Source organism: Puccinia triticina, chromosome 2A, assembly GCF_026914185.1.
Source record: "Puccinia triticina chromosome 2A, complete sequence".
Lineage (NCBI taxonomy): Eukaryota > Fungi > Basidiomycota > Pucciniomycetes > Pucciniales > Pucciniaceae > Puccinia > Puccinia triticina.
In genome coordinates this window covers 246,072-261,849 of record NC_070559.1, presented here as the reverse complement: position 1 = coordinate 261,849, position 15,778 = coordinate 246,072, and the positions used below count along the sequence as shown (strand labels likewise).

At 47.4% G+C, this 15,778-nt stretch overlaps 5 protein-coding genes across 5 annotated transcripts; 3 read left to right on the top strand and 2 right to left on the bottom strand.

Moving 5' to 3' along the window:
• Positions 1-1,706: 1,706 nt before the first annotated feature.
• On the top strand, positions 1,707-2,544 carry PtA15_2A39 (uncharacterized protein; the record flags this gene model as incomplete). Its single annotated transcript, XM_053166417.1, has 3 exons — positions 1,707-1,723; positions 1,817-1,915; positions 2,019-2,544. 3 exons carry the CDS (start codon positions 1,707-1,709, stop codon positions 2,542-2,544), a joined length of 642 nt encoding a protein of 213 aa, XP_053017283.1.
• A 1,166-nt stretch (positions 2,545-3,710) lies between these two features.
• Positions 3,711-8,519, top strand: PtA15_2A38 (uncharacterized protein; the record flags this gene model as incomplete). The annotated part of the gene is made up of 8 exons (XM_053166406.1): positions 3,711-3,993; positions 4,075-4,525; positions 4,618-5,146; positions 5,225-5,850; positions 5,936-6,733; positions 6,875-7,505; positions 7,567-7,810; positions 7,906-8,519. 8 exons carry the CDS (start codon positions 3,711-3,713, stop codon positions 8,517-8,519), a joined length of 4,176 nt encoding a protein of 1,391 aa, XP_053017282.1.
• A 957-nt stretch (positions 8,520-9,476) lies between these two features.
• On the bottom strand, positions 9,477-11,175 carry PtA15_2A37 (uncharacterized protein; the record flags this gene model as incomplete). The annotated part of the gene is made up of 4 exons (XM_053166395.1): positions 9,477-9,825; positions 9,937-10,064; positions 10,159-10,353; positions 10,456-11,175. 4 exons carry the CDS (start codon positions 11,173-11,175, stop codon positions 9,477-9,479), a joined length of 1,392 nt encoding a protein of 463 aa, XP_053017281.1.
• An 850-nt stretch (positions 11,176-12,025) lies between these two features.
• Positions 12,026-13,137, bottom strand: PtA15_2A36 (uncharacterized protein; the record flags this gene model as incomplete). The annotated part of the gene is made up of 4 exons (XM_053166384.1): positions 12,026-12,478; positions 12,612-12,872; positions 12,962-12,985; positions 13,075-13,137. The coding sequence occupies 4 exons, from the start codon at positions 13,135-13,137 to the stop codon at positions 12,026-12,028; spliced, it is 801 nt and encodes a 266-aa protein (XP_053017280.1).
• A 178-nt stretch (positions 13,138-13,315) lies between these two features.
• PtA15_2A35 (uncharacterized protein) lies at positions 13,316-15,492 on the top strand (the record flags this gene model as incomplete). The annotated part of the gene is made up of 7 exons (XM_053166373.1): positions 13,316-13,523; positions 13,605-13,645; positions 13,733-14,013; positions 14,120-14,498; positions 14,604-14,814; positions 14,906-15,155; positions 15,258-15,492. The coding sequence occupies 7 exons, from the start codon at positions 13,316-13,318 to the stop codon at positions 15,490-15,492; spliced, it is 1,605 nt and encodes a 534-aa protein (XP_053017279.1).
• Positions 15,493-15,778: the final 286 nt, after the last annotated feature.

Genomic DNA, 15,778 nt, shown 5'->3' with positions numbered 1-15,778 from the left:
CCCTGTGAAGCGCCCCCGTTTTCTGTTCTTTGTGGCTGCAATCCACTACCCCGGCACACAACCCTAATCAGAACGAGGACATACGTACATATTGTGTTTTGAATAATCCTAGGACAGTTGAGCAATCCAATCACCAACTTCACTTGATGTATTCCAAAAATGAGGTTCACCCACAGATTCTGCTCATGTCCAACTACCAGTGCCACCCAGAACCCAAAGGTGTAGCTTCGAAACTTTCCACTGTAGAACTAGTTGTGTAAAAGTGTCCAAGCTTTTTTCAAAACACAATACATGCTTTGTTGAAAATATCACATCCTCTGAGTTTGCCAACCAGTCGCGGGTTTTGAGATTGGGAAACTGGCAGTAACGCCGTCGTCGAGAATAATGTAACTTTGAAGCAGGGCCCAGCTGCGGTCGTCTAAGAAATATGTACCCGGTTCCCGCAGGCTTGGGCTGTTGCCCATCTAGGCCGGCCATCACCCAGCAGGATATGCCTTGCGCAGCGAATAATTAGAGCGCGCCTCTGCTTGATTTGAGGAAGTCATGGCCGTTTTGTTTTCAGCCACGCTAAGCTGTTGAGCAGCGAGTATGGCTTTGTTCAGTGGACCAAAAAAAGGAAAAAAGAATGGCATGGAAGCCGTGAAACATTAAGCTACCAGAGACTCGTTGCTGCAACAGCGGTGTCAATCGGCAGATTTTGGAAAGGGATTCCATTTCTCACTCCTCTAAAGGACTCGAGTATCACCTAGCTGCTGCGAAGATTAGAGGCCGGAGGCAGACCCAGATGACGACTGACCAGGATAACTCCGGCGCGGGTATGTAGTAATAGAAGCGGGCCTACGCTGGCTCATTTGAGGAAGTGATATCCGATTGGTTTCAGTGAGTTGGAAGTCAATTGCCAAGTGTTGGTCCAGTAGCGAGCACCCGCTTTGCTCGATCAACAAATCACTCAAACGGTATGCTGCCGCCGACTCACTATAGTCTATTGCGATATCGGCATAACGGATTGTACGCGGAGGAAGCTGTAGGATTCGGGCATTCATCAGCCAAGCTCGTTGGAGTAGGCCAACTGCTACTTTGCTTCGGAGCCAGTTAAAACTCACTCGCCTCTAGGACAACGAAACTTGGTCTGATAATGTGCTCAGCAGCAACTCACTTCCGCGGCGAGTGCACTGAGAAGTATCATAACTAGAGACACCCAATATGATGTCCAACATTACAAACTGGTGTAATTTTTTTTTTTTTTACAGAAGCACTGCTTCCCTTTGTGAGTATAGAGTCTGCCTGAGTGGGCTCATGAACTGCCAGCGTCTGGCGCGTCGCGGCTCGTTGCTGGAACGAGATCGTGCTGAGCCTTCCACACCAACACGCAGCGTGCTGCTTGCCTTTGTCGAGGCTCAGCAGTCGCGGCACGCGTTTCTTCCCTCATCAGCTATTTATAGCCCTCCTTTTCGTCCCTTCCCCCCGCTCCCTCCTTCCCCCCATGCCTTCCTGAAAACTTTCCACACCACCCGCCCCACAGCCATAAGCTAGTGTAAGGATATCCCTAGAGCCCTCTCCCATCCCCCTCATATCCGCACACCACCGCCACCACCACTTCTCCCCCTTCCTCCCATCGGCCTCACAATACTAATTCCTCTCGATGACTCTCTCCCCCTCCCTCTTCTGCCCACAGCCCCTTCTGCTTCGCTCGTGCCCAGTCCCCAATGGGCACCAACGCCAAGTCAGTCATATCTTCCTTACCCTTCCTTCCCATCACCGGGCGTATCGAATCCAATCTTTCTTCTCTATCTGACGCTTTCTTTCTGGCTATCAGCCGCGACGGGGGCAGGGCACCCCACCCATACGCCGACCCGGCAATTGTTGGTCCCCTTCACCGGGCCCCAACTGTGCCCACCTCCCCCCTCCGCCCCAAGTCAGTGATAGTTTACTTCTCATCTATTGACTTTCAGTGCATTCACCAACCACATCTAATCCAATCCTCTCTCTTCTTCTCATCCTTCCTTCCTGGCTTCCAGCCGCGACGGTGGCAGGGCACCCCACCCGTTCGCCGACCCGGCGATCGTTGGTCCCGTTCCCCGGGCCCCAACCGCGCCCAACTTCCCCCCTCTTCCGGCTCCGCGGGTTGCTCGCAGCAATGCCATTCGTCGGGCTGCTCGTCCACCACCCGGCCCAGATGTTGAGCTCAAGGACATCGAGATCAATGGTGACTGGGTCAACAAGGCTCTCGGCCTTACCCCCACCCACCGCACCTACCCTCGTGCTCGAACCACTACTCTCACTCAACCTCCTCCCCCCCTTCGGCGCGCCCCTCCAAACAGCTCCACTCTCCCTCCCCACCCAGCTCCTCGTGCCTCTCGTCCTCCCCTCTCACTTTCATCCCGTCGCCGCGGCCTCCCTCTCCCTCCTTCCCCTCGCCCCCCCCTCTCACTGTCATCTCGTCGCCGACATGGAATGACGATCTTGATCCCGCAAGATCTTCCTCAAGAGCTTCGGGACATTCAACTCAGTGCAGCCATGACCCGAGATGATGACTCGACTTGAATGCTTCGACTTGGTATGTTCCTTCTACCCTTACCATTGAGTAATAAAGCTGAGTCATCGTCTTTTGCCTCCAAACCAACACAGTTTTCATTCCATCTTCCTCTTTATCCCTCTCTTTTCGATGTAAACTATCATCCACACCTTACAAGCCTAGTTTCAAAGGCTTTATGCCATTACCTTCCCATCTACAAATTATTTATCCCTTCGCTCCTATGTAAACTATTATCGACACCTTATAAGCCTAGTGTCCAAGGCCCCTAAGCTTTTTTTATTACGAAATATGTACCACGCTCTCCTTGTACTACCCTCTTTGATACCTATCAGCCTAGATTTGGAGGCCCTTACTTTTTTACTTGACGAGTATCGCTCTCCTCTTGGATTACATACATCGTTGTACACCTTACAAGCCTAGTTTCAAACGTGCACATGCTTGCAGCATCCTTATTTTCGGCGTCCTCTTTGTACTTTCAGTCTTTCCAGTGTAGCTTTTCCTCCCTCCGGAGTTTTATGTATGATTGAAATAACATTGAGCTTCATCATGGCTCTGTCTTATTAACCTGAGCCCCTAAACCGATCTATGTGTACCTAACGGGCGCAGTTTCAAATCTCATCATCTTGTAATGCTATCCTCGGCATCCTTGATGTAATCCTGTACTCTTCAATGGAATCTTTTCCGGATATAGTCATTTTATAGTGGAATATACATGGTTCCTAACTTCCTACAGTCCACCACCGTGACACGCCTAAGATTTTAAAGGTATTTATTCATATAAATAGATGGAAAATGCCACCACACATTCAGGAGTTTCATGAAACTTGCTGGACGTGAATTAGGATATAAGGTAGATGTGGTAACTTTCCGTTGAAATACCCCTTGTTCATAAAGGCCTTTGTTCTGGAGTCATAAGCTATGCGCCAATCACCGGTCTTCATTGGGTGGAGAAGCGGATGACAGACCAAGTCAGGTTGTACTCTACATATAGGTATTCCTCAGGAGAACTGCACTCTTGGAAGTTGGATGGTCAATTACAGTGGTGGTGGTTGGGTGTGATCGCGGGGTGGTGGTCCTGTGACAGCTGGCTGACAGTGCGTGGATAGCTTTCCTGCCCAGCTCGGGATGGCCCACTTCCTCTAAGAAAACCAACCAGAACCACTCCAGAACGACGATGGCCAGCACGAACCAACCATCAGCAACCCCAAACGACTGCCTCCTCCTCTTCTCCTCCGCCATCTCCGCCCAGCCCGGATCGATCACCCAGCGATCAACCCTCACCAAACTCAAAGACACCCTCGATCGCAACCCAGCCTTCATCCCGATACTCTATCCCTCACTGCTCTCACTCATCTCCACCAACGCAAACCAGCAACTATACTATCGCACATGGATCTCATCCGTCATCCAAATGGCCATCTCAAAAACTACCCTCTCCGCCGATCAAAGGCTCCAGAGTACGTCAGCATCTGCTACACACATATCCAGTCTTCTTGTTTCCTCTGCTGACTGACTGTCTTTTCACAAAATGGGCTCAGTTGTACTCCAATCAACAGAAACAATACATCGACTCATCACCCTCCAGGACCCTTCAGATCATCAGCTGATCCAAACCAAGAAAATGGCCATCCAAGCATTCTCATCCGCATACCCCATCCTATTCAAGCACACCTGCACCAAATCAACCACAACCAACGACTCAAAACAGTGGGGTCTATCCAACCAGATCAAGGGCACCATCCTCAGCTTATGGAGGAACGAGAACAGCTCCCTGGGCATCAGACTCGCCGCTAACAAGTTCGTCCAACGGGTCATCCAAGTCGGCACACGCGGCCTAATCGACCCCCGGAAACGGAACGAAGACCCCAGTATCGTCATGTGTGGAAGTAGTAGTAGCGCTCAGCAGCATCCCTACTTGAAACCTAAGGAGCTCGAACAAGAAGCTAATAACTTGCTCGAAGAATCTACCCGGATCATGTTTCAATCAAAGTATGATATCTTCACTACCCACTCCGTGGTGTTCATTTGTCGATAATTATTGACCCATGAATCCCTCTTTTTCCCATTTAATTGATTATTAGGATACCCGAACTGGTAGCCGCCATCGTGATTTCATTGGGCTCACTGGTTCGACTTCGACCTAGTCTATCACCTATCATTATGACCGCACTAGCAAGCTATAATCCATCAACCTCACCACTCGTATCGCGAACTATCAGCGTCTTACAGTTAAAAGGAATCGAAAAGACCTTGCGGATCACCCTCTCCCACCTCGATCGCAACACACCTGCCTCACCTTATACTCAACAGATCAGGGAAGCACTGGTCAATCAAACCAAACGAATTGAGGAGTTGAATGAGAAAGAACGCGAAAGGAAACGGCAGAGAAAGGAAGAAGAAATGTGCGCGAAGAAGCGTGCTCGAGTCACTCAACGTCCTGAGATTCAAGAAATCAATCCTCCTCCTGTCCAGATGATACACCCGACAATCATATCGACCAACCAACTACCCGGCTTTGATGTGACGAGCTTGCCGGTAGAACTGGTGGCTGAGCTGGTCATTGCAAACTTGCAAGTCTTGAGCGATCAAGCACTGAATAATGCCATTAATGTAATAATGTATATATCCTTCTCAGTGGTGGAGAAATCAAGACTGATGAATTTCTTATTATTTATTTTTTTTTCAAAGGTTTATCTCTCTAGCATGCATGGAGAACGGTCTAACGTACTCAACGAACCACCATCTATTGGCCAAACACAATCAAATCTCTCTCAACCGCCACATCCAACGGCCGTAACACAGCCTCTCGATCATCCTCATTTCATCCCTCCTGGCTCACCTGTTCGCCCGAAGATGGAAATCGACTCGCCCTCATCCAAAATAGATACAGAAAGCTCCCATCAGCAATTGATTGAATCCTCAAACTTGAATAAGTCAGAAGATACTTTAGAGAATGATGTGGCCATGGACGACGAGGAACTAGTTTTACAGCCGAATCCGGATCTCGAAGAAGGCGAGACAGAGGCCGGCGATAAGCTGATCTTTCCGGAAGCCTGGCAAACCGATGCGCCCACCGAACTGAGTGAACTCAGTCGGAGGTTGATGATCAGAATGACTCTCGATCGGATCGTTTCTAACGGCCTGATAGCCGATGGATCGAAAGTTCAGAGTGGCGTTTGGAGCATGCTACTATCAAGATTGGTCACCCGAGGGATGTCCGGCAGTGGGGATAGTACTGTCGAAGAAATTGAAATGCGAAAAGAGGACATCAGACAGTCCTTATTTCAGTTTGTCATTGCTGATTTTTCAAATCGGTCAGCCAACTCATATACCCATCTCTGACCAACAAAAAAGACGCTGATCCTTTGTTTTGAAAAAAAAAAAAAAAAAAAAAAACAGTGTGCACTTTGCCAGAGCATGGTTGATGGAGGAGTGGTTGGCTAAGCCCACTGACCCTAATCAATTTGATCACCCCACTGATTTGATCAGTGCGACTCCCTATGAACGGTGGCTCACAATGACCTTAGACTACATCGTCAATAACGTTCCCCCCTCCAACCCTGTCCAATCTGACTCCACGAGACCGGTACTCTCTGCCTTTTTGCTGGATCTTCCCTATGTATCAGAGAGGGAGCTGATGCGATTACAGCAGATGTGTCAAGACCCCAATAAACTGACCGTTGGATTTACAACATTAAGAGACCTGACGGCCACGCGACCAACGCTCCGGAATCGGACCCTGGACGTCTTACTGGGTCTGTCTACTCATTCCCGGCGACAAACAAGGACGGCTGCGATCATGTCAGTCAAGAGTTGGGTGTCGCCGAACAATCAGATGAATAATCTTGGGGAGCGGGTCGTCAGCTTTGCTGTGCAGCTGTTACAGAAGTTGGAGAAAGGCGAAGAAGAAGTAGAGGCAGAAGGCAATGAGAACAAAATGTTGGCAGCTGAGGCTAAGGCCGGGACGATCAAGAACGAAGCCAATGATCGACAGCAGGAAGTCGAGATGGAGGACGGCGAGACAACCGAATGGGAGGCCGCTCGACAATCAACTCCAGAGCCTCCGATCACGTTTGCTAAAGTTCAGAATGCCGTGATTCTTTCCGGCCTTGGCAAAGTGAAGACTGAAGATGTCGTTGTTCAACATTTAGAACTCTTACTTGCACTCTCCGCAAAGAATCCCGATCTACTTGATCAGTTGAGTTTTTATTTCTTCTATCTTTTTCTCCCGGCCATTCATCTGACATGTGCTGTTTCAAACTATTGCTTGCTGCTTGGCCGTTTATGCTTTGTTTTATTTGTTTGTGATATTGCAAAAATTAACTTTGACATCATTAGTTTATTCCGGTCATATCCACTGATGCCTGGCCAAGTTCAAGAATCCGTGAATGAGCTGATCACCCCACTTGTACGAACCTTGGGAGGCAAACACCCGAAGATCGTCTCACTAATCCAGAACTGCCTAAGTGGATCGGAGTCATTAGTCTTAAGGATCTTATCGATCCTGACGGAGAAGGGCAAACCACCGGCAGGGATTATCGAAGCCGTCAAGAACCTGGCCTCGAAGTCGAGCGATCTATCACCACGATTCATCATCCCGATGATCGGCGAGCTGACGAAGAGCGAGATCATCCACCATCTACCTCGGATCCTGACCCTGTTGAACGGCAAGCCGGACGAGAAGAATCTCGTCCGATCGGTCTTTGACTTGATCATCCAACAACCTCCGACCAACTTCGGCTCTGTCTCGACCAACGCACCCAGGGTTAAACAGTCCGAACTCTTGACGCCGGTCGAGCTCTTGGTGCTCATCCACAGGACCGAGGATGCACAGTATTCTATCAAACAGGCTATCGAAGCTATCGGTCTTTGTTTCTCGATGACCGAGGTCTTCAAACCTGAGGTCCTCGCCGCCTTCATGCAACAAGTGGTTGATGAATTGACCCTTCCCACGCTTTTCTTGAGGACGGTGAGTCAAATTCTTAGAATGTTTTTACAATAATCAAACTGATCATCATAGAGTGATACAGGTGATCCAAGCCGTTCAAACCTACAAATCCTTGCAAGCTTTCGTCTCAACGACTCTCTTATCAAGACTGATCTTGAAGAAGATCTGGACTCAGCCCCAGCTATGGGAAGGCTTTATGCGATGTGCCAAGATCATCGCCCCTCACAGTTTTGGTGCTATCCTCCAGCTGCCTAGAGATCAGCTGAAAGAGTTGGTCGGTAAACAGGCAGGCCTTAAGGCCCCTCTGAGAGATTACGTCAATAAAAGTTCGTCATAGCCCGATCATCAGCCAACTCATTCTCTTTTTGCGGATCGCATTTTCTTATGAAGTGTCTTGATTTTTTTTTTTTCCTTTTTGTAGAGGCAGGAAATAACAAAGGACGAGTGACGAGCCTGTTGGAAATCTTGAGCGACACGAACCCGAATTCGCCCAAACAGCCACCAGCAGCGGACGCGATCCCAATGACGCCTACAGGAGTGACGAGCATGGGGGGGACGCCGCCGGGCTCAGCAGGATTCGGATCGATGTCGACGGCGAGTGGTTTTGCGACGGGTGGGATGGTCGACGGCGCGCCGGGTACGCATCTCCCTCTTGGCCCGATCCACCTGGGCTCGCTCGGCGATGACCGCGGTCTTTTCCCGGACTTGGCCAGACATCACGCCGACATCGTTGGCCCTCACGCCCTCCCTCTGCGCCCTCCCCATACCCTCCCCTTGAACCCCTCGGGGCTCCCCCCATCTGTCGGCCACGACCGACTCAGAATGGTCCCCGCTGAGCCGTCTCCTTCCGTAGACGGAATTCCTATGGTTGATGGCCCCCCCAATCCGCACTCGCAGAACTCTACCACTACTCCTACTAACAACAGTAATCCTCAGAATAACGAGAACAACCATGCCAACAACAACGGGAATAACAACAGCGGCGGTGGTAACTCTTCTGATCCTACCTTGTTGATTCCGGCCGCCGTCGGATAATTTGTTTATTCCCTCCACAACTACTGCTAATCACTGCGCACTCCTTTGATTCCTCCTCATTCATAGTCCTCATCCTTCTCCTTTTATTTCTGCTTCTCTGTTCCAAAGATAAACACTCACACCAAAGAAACTTGGTTAAGCATCTAACAAACCACCGCACCCGTGAAAGAGAAACAAAATCTACATCTATCTATCTACATATATATATGCTTTAGACGTTAAATAAACAGACTTTTGCTGAACTAGTCTTTTTGTTTTAGTGAGACCTGGGGCTGTTTGTGAAGAGATAATGATGGTAAATGAATGAGTACTGACTGGAGTGTATTTATCATGTGGTGTTGGATGTTGTGAGGAAGTGTGAAGAGCAGATTACAAAGTTTTTCCTGACATGTGGAGTGTAAGAATTGCCCTGCTCTGAAATTATATAATTCCATCTTGCAATCACCAAGGTTACAGTTGACATGCAGAATACTCCAGCCAAGCTGCCAGCCATTGTAGCTCTAGCTGGTCACATGATGGATTTTTGTGGCACAGTCACTATGCCATGTTGTGCATTGGAGCTTAGGTTAATTTAAACTTTGAGAAAGGCTGGAAGAACACCACAAGCTTACTCTTTCCGCATGTCAACTGCTCACAGTTGACCCAGTTTTTTTTGCAGTGTATGCACCAGGGGAAAAAAAGCCACCTGATGACAAGTAATGAAGAGCCCAAAAAGTTAGATTTCCCTGCAAAAATCTAGACTTTACGGTTCTAAACCAACATTTATGGGTCCCAGATTGCACGGAAAGTTCTCCAGTGTTCACATGACACTCAATTGTGACACGACAAAGGGACAGTACTATAAGGACTACATCTGTGATACCTGACATTGTGACACCCATGAGAAGTGGTTCTTTATACTGTAAGGATGATTGGTTCACTAATATCTTCTGGAAAGGATTGGTTCATGAATACTTGCTAAGAAGGATTGGTGCATTGATCTTGCGGGTTCCACGAGGGGTCAGGAACACCTTCAATCATGAAGTAATCCGAAAGAGTGGCCAAATGGGTAACCGAATGTAACTTCCAACCACTCTTGTTCAGGATTTCTACAAACTCAGCTTGGCTACGCTCCTCTGCGTTAAGAAGAGTCATCATGGCGAGGTTGAGAATGTGGGATGAGGAGGGAGTCATACCGCCGTTGGAGAGGATCGGAGAATCATGATTCCGGACCGGCGGATTCAGGACAGTCTCGCATATCAATAAGGATGTCGTCGATTTCGCAGCTTTTCTTAAGCGGCTCAAAATCTTTACGCAGAATTCAAAGCTGGAGAAGTAATGATTGGTGGCCATCACGTTATATTTATAGCCCAGAAAGATATGGGTCAGCGTCACGACCATTTAAGATGCTGGACTCAACTTCAACAGTTCAACTCACGCCCAATCGTGTAATACGTGTCGGAGGAAGAAAGTGTCTGCTTCCCCGGAGCGATGCGCCGGTTGGTCCTGGAAAAAGTCGACTTCCTCAAATTCCAAGTTGGCCGATGAGCCTATCTGTCGGTAGTTCTGAAGTTCCAGATCCAGCAACGATTTGAATAGTTATTGCGCCGAGCAAAAAAACTAGTGTGTGCTACTCTAGCAAAAAAAAAAAAAAGCTTACTTCTTTCCCATCTTTGACCACCTCAGCACGATCTTGCACTACTACTTTCCATCCCGGAAGGTAAGTAGAAATAGCATACGCAGCCGCACCAACCCCACCACCAACATCGATTAAGGTGCCCTTGGGACCAAGCTTCTGCCAATCAAAGGCTTTATACACCGCTGCCCCGGAGCCCCTGGCATGGGACATCTCCAACTATTCATGTCGGCAAAGATTTGTTTTTTCTTGGTTAGTGTTGAAACTCGTAAGGTGCGCTCTAATGATCATTTTTTTGAAGGAAACATATTTCCCGCCTACCATTGCTTTCCCAAATCTCTCGGCTTTATAACCACCCTCTGACTTGGCCAAGAATTCAAAAAAATCGCAACCGGGCTGATGATACTTATAGAACGCACTGTGGTTAGGATCCCTGCTGAAAGCTCCGTCAACTTGTTTGTCCAACAGAAGCTTAGGAAGAGCGACCAAGGCGGGCAGTGAAGTTTCCTCTCGAATATGTCCAAGGGCATTTACAATGCTATTGGAAGAATCAGTTCTTAGTGGGAAAGAATGTCGATTATTGGCCCAATGATTTTCGGTCAATTCGCAGAATATGTTACGCAAGGCGAGGAAGCGTAGGATGTGAGACAGTTTGCGAGAATCCATCATGGTCTTTTCGGCGAGTACGTTGACATGGACGCCACCCATACTAGAATCGGGGTCGATCGAATGGATCAAGTCTGCAATGCCCGCACCAACAACGGTATCGATCGCCGTTTTCTCGAAAAAAGAGGAATAAGTGTCGAGCACGTACACGCCTGCGGGCATGATAGTCGAGATTAATTCGTGAGTGGCCGCATGTAAGGTTCTGATGGCTGCTCGACGCGTTTCAGTTGCCTCCAGTCCGTCTTCTCGAGCAACAATTGGCAAGTTGACATCGGTGATCGTACCACCTGAGATTTGGCTGGCAATATCGCCTTCGATATCTTTGACTGCTTGGGAAATCAAATCCACAAGTTGCTGAGCCGCTGATACTGACATCTTGAAAAGTTAAGAGCTTGGAAGTAGGGACGTGGGGCTCTGAGGATTATATTTACAGCAGATTCAAGAAAGGTGGTAAGTGGGGCCATTTTTTCTCATCCTCCAAAACTTTTCCCTTCTCGCAATTTCAATCCGCATGCATAAGGTTTGAAAAGTGGACTGAGTCCGCCTTCATTTTCTGAGTCTTGTCCCACAATCACTAGCACCATTTCCATATGCACACGGGCAATCCATTCACAGGACCGATCGCCAGTCCGGCTGGGCCTGGCTGCGTTAAATTGAGATTCTCTGCAAGAACACGCAAAACATGGAAAGGAAGATTTTGGGTTGTCTCTAACCGCTAGGTCTTGACTGGGGATGTAGTGGGATGACATTTGTCGCTATTTTACCGGCTTAGTCTTTTCTGTTTCTTGCTGTCGCTCCAGGTTTTCCTCCCTCTCGCTCTCGCAGTTTGAATCTTGCTCTTACCAATCAGGCGGTTTTTCCCCTCTTCCTCTGGGTGTGTTTGGTTTTTGCTTTTCTTGCTCTCGCTCAGAAGATTTTCTTTCTTGCTCTTGTTCAGGGTTTATTTTTCTTGCTCGGTGTTTTGTTTTTAACATGAGATCTTTTTGGGGATTTGACTTTGTCATCAGTGAGAAAATGAGAGGCCAGTGAGCAACGAAAACCAATAGAAGGGCAAGCACACTTGCTTCATATACAAACAGGAAAACCCTCTCAAAATGAATATTTATTGGTATGTAGATGGTCATGTTTGATCCATATGAGAAAATTACAAGTCTATACATTCTACTTTTTGGTTTTCTTCAAGACGGGAACGTTGTTGAATCGAGCTTGGGTAATAGTTACGGATTTAAAAGGTGGGAAGAGCCCAATCGGCCCCATTCCAGTCCAATAAGGAATCCAAGACCCGATCAGCGGTGACTCGAGATTGCTGATCGTTCTGACGGAGTATGACGTTCTTAAGTTCTGGGTCGGGCACCCAAATGACCTTCATTCCGGCCGCCTGGGCAGCTTGGACGCCCGCCAATCCGTCTTCAAAGACCAAGATTTGATCGGGTCTAAGGCTGGTCGATTGGTCGGACTGCTCGGCCGAGGGGGGTTCGAGGAAGCCCGTGACTGGATCCGGCTTGAGTTTCATCCCTAGATGTCGACTAGCTGCTAGCAAGAATGGATCCGGGTGCGGTTTGCCTCTCTTTAACTCTGGATCATCTCCACATACGACTTTTCCTTCGAAACCTGAGAATAGTTCACCCAAGTTTTCACTCTTCAACTTGTAATTAGTCGAACTTGAGCCAGTCGCAATCTACAAGATGAGTCATTTGCCGGAAAAGCCAAATAAATAATTGGGGAAGAGATGGTTTAGAGATGTAAGTTTCGGCTCATATTGGTCGGATAGGTTCACGCGTCAATAAGAAAACGGTTGTAGAGCAACTGACGGCCATAGGAATGTTCGACTTTTGAAGATGTTGAACTAGCTTCAAGGCACCAGGCATAGGTTGGACGGTTGAGAACAGAGTACGTTGTCGGGTTGCAAACATCGAGATTAGCTCTTCTGGGGATAGTGGGATTCCGGTACGTTCGATCAAGATCCTTGCTGATTCCTCTGCTGGTCGCCCCATCAACATCGCCTTGATCTCCCAGGTTAATTGCTTGTTGTAGGGCGCCAAGACTTCGTTGGTGACTTGGGTATATAAACGCTGTAGAAGTGTGGTCGTAAACAGTTGAATAAGATCACGTGTCATGGCTTTGGAAGAAAGTGGACAGTTTCCGTTTTCTTGTCACTCACTTCCGAGTCCAGCAACAAACCATCCTGCATGGAGTTGACGGGCACGCCACAAAGCGCGATCAGTACATGTATCGCTGAGGAGTGTTGTATGATCAGAACGAAGCAATACACACCATGTCGAAGATGACAGCCTTGATCTGAGCCGGAAGTCCCTTGGATCGATCACTGTCGGCCATGTTGCGTGGTTCTGAACAGGAGAGCACTATCCTAGATATTGTATTAACATGGTAACACAGGATCGGGAGATGTCGCATCCCCCCAGACTCCAGAGTGCGTGACAGGCTGTATGTTACATCATTCGGGCTCCAGCACTGTGCGGCGATCTGGCATCCGGCTCGGCCAAGCCATTCAAGGATGACGCTGGCTGCCACCATCCTCATCAGTGTCGCCATCCTCACCTGGCTGGCTTGCTTCTACAAGAGAGACAAGAACCATGACCGGAAGTATACAACCCATACTCGGAAGATGCCCCAGCCGATGGGCTCACCATTGGTCGGCAACTTGTTTCAAATCCGCCAAGCGAACCCGTGGATCCAGATGTCCAAATGGACCAAAGAATTAGGTTGGTATCAATCAATCAGTCCCATTAGTGATGGTAGCCGATATCAACTGTGACTGATCTTCTGTTTCTAATCATAAAAAGGTCCTATCTATCGTTTGAAAATGGGCCGCTCCGATCTGATCGTTAGTGCCCGTTTCTTTTATTCACCACGGAATAACAATAGTCAAAGAATATTAATATACTACCTACTTCTTTACGAATGTTATTAGGTATTAGGAACGCCCAAAGCAGCAGTAGAGTTATTAGAGAAAAGGTCATCCAAATATTCATCAAGACCTCGAAACATTATGACATCGGAATACGTCTCGAAAGGCCTAAGGCTAACATTCATGCCTTACGATGACCTGTGGCGACGACAACGCAAGTTGTTACACCTGCTCACTCAACCCAAAGCCGCTTCAAACTATCATCCCATTCAATCTCAAGAATCTGCCCAGCTTTGTTTAGACATCTTCAATCATCCCCAAGAACATTGGAAACATTCTCAAAGGTTTATCAAACTTGACTTATCCCAAATCTGCTAGCTTAATTATTCGGCTATCAACTTTTCCCGAGGACTAACGTCTGATTATGTCTTGGACTTAACTTATATTCAGATATGCCGGCTCGACTGTCTTGCAAATCGCCTTCAATCGACGAGCCCTAAGTATCGAAGATCCAGCGATCACCAGCATGAGGGAATGCAATGAGAAGATGATCGAGACGGCGGTACCAGGAAGATATCTAATCGATTCGCTTCCGATCCTGTCCTACTTACCATCGATCCTCTCGCCATGGAAACAATACGGTAATCAGCTCTTCAACGAAACCCTCGACCTATTTGGAGAACTTTACCGAGGAGTCACTCAACAGTCTCATCCCCTGCAGCAACCCTTCGATCCTGCTCATGGTGCTTGCTTCGTAGCTAGAATCGAGAGTCTGAAAGATTCTTACCGATTGACTGATAATCAGGCTATCTTCTTGGCCGGCGCAATGGTAATAGTTGGATCTTCATTATCATTAAATATGATCCAGCCGTTCATTCATATCTGGTTCCCGCCTTCCTTGTTTCACATATCCTCATCACCCCACCCACTCAAGTTTGGTGCTGGTAGTGACACGACAGCGGATGCGATCGAGACTTTTATCTTTGCTTGTGCAGCTAATCCGGATAAAGTGGCCAAGGCCCAGGAGGAACTCGATCGAGTTGTAGGGAGAGACAGACTCCCAGAATTCTCGGATGAGGAAGCACTAGTATATTGTGGGGCGATGGTCAGGGAGTTGTTAAGATGGAGAACAGTGATACCCGGAGGTCCGTCTGACATTTTACTTCTCATTCAAAAACTGCAGCCCAAAACCAGAATAGAAAGTTGACGGGCAATTTGAGAAATTAACTATTTCAGGTTTAGCACACATGTCGACCGAAGATGATGAATATGAAGGGTATTTTATACCCAAAGGCACGACAATTGTAGCTAACCATTGGTCGATCCATTTGGATGAAGAGACCTACAAGGATCCTCAAAGATTTATCCCTGAAAGGTTTATTGATACCCAAACTGGCTTACTGATTGGTACCAAATGGTCTACCTATGGTCATCATGCCTTTGGCTTTGGTAGAAGAATTTGTCCAGCTTTACATATTGCAAACAAGTTGAGTCTGTTGTCCTCCTTGTCCGTGTATTTATTTGATTTCTCATTGCAGGCATTCGAGTGACCCCCACAGCTGATGTCTTTGATAAATTTAAAAAATAGATCATTATTTATTACGTTTACAAGACTCTTATGGAGCTTTGAGATTAAAATTAAATCATCAAGCGCAATGAGCACGGAAGAATTTGTAAGATCAATCAAATTTTCTACGGGATTCTCTTCTCATCCAATCAACTTGAACGACTCGTTTATCGAGATCCTGCCACGAGACTCTTCAACCTTCAAAGTCTTGACCGAAGCTGTTGAGCATGCCGGAGTTGATCCTATCAAGTTATGAGTCTTATCTTGAAATCAAAGTGAATATTTGTATTACATAGTCCAAACCAAACATACACATGCTAACTTATCTATCAAATCTAGTCTGTAATCAGCAATTCTTCTCTTGCTTCTTGCAAACATGTGCTTCTATGTAATTGGTTTTTTTTCTTGTCTTGCTTTTGTTCTCTGATAGGATGGTTTAATGAAGCAGATTATGTAGTCATTTTGTGAATTTGTTGAAGTTTCAGATGAGCCTAGGAAATGGTTGGTACATGTTTCCTTTGTTGCTATTCAGTCTATCTTTG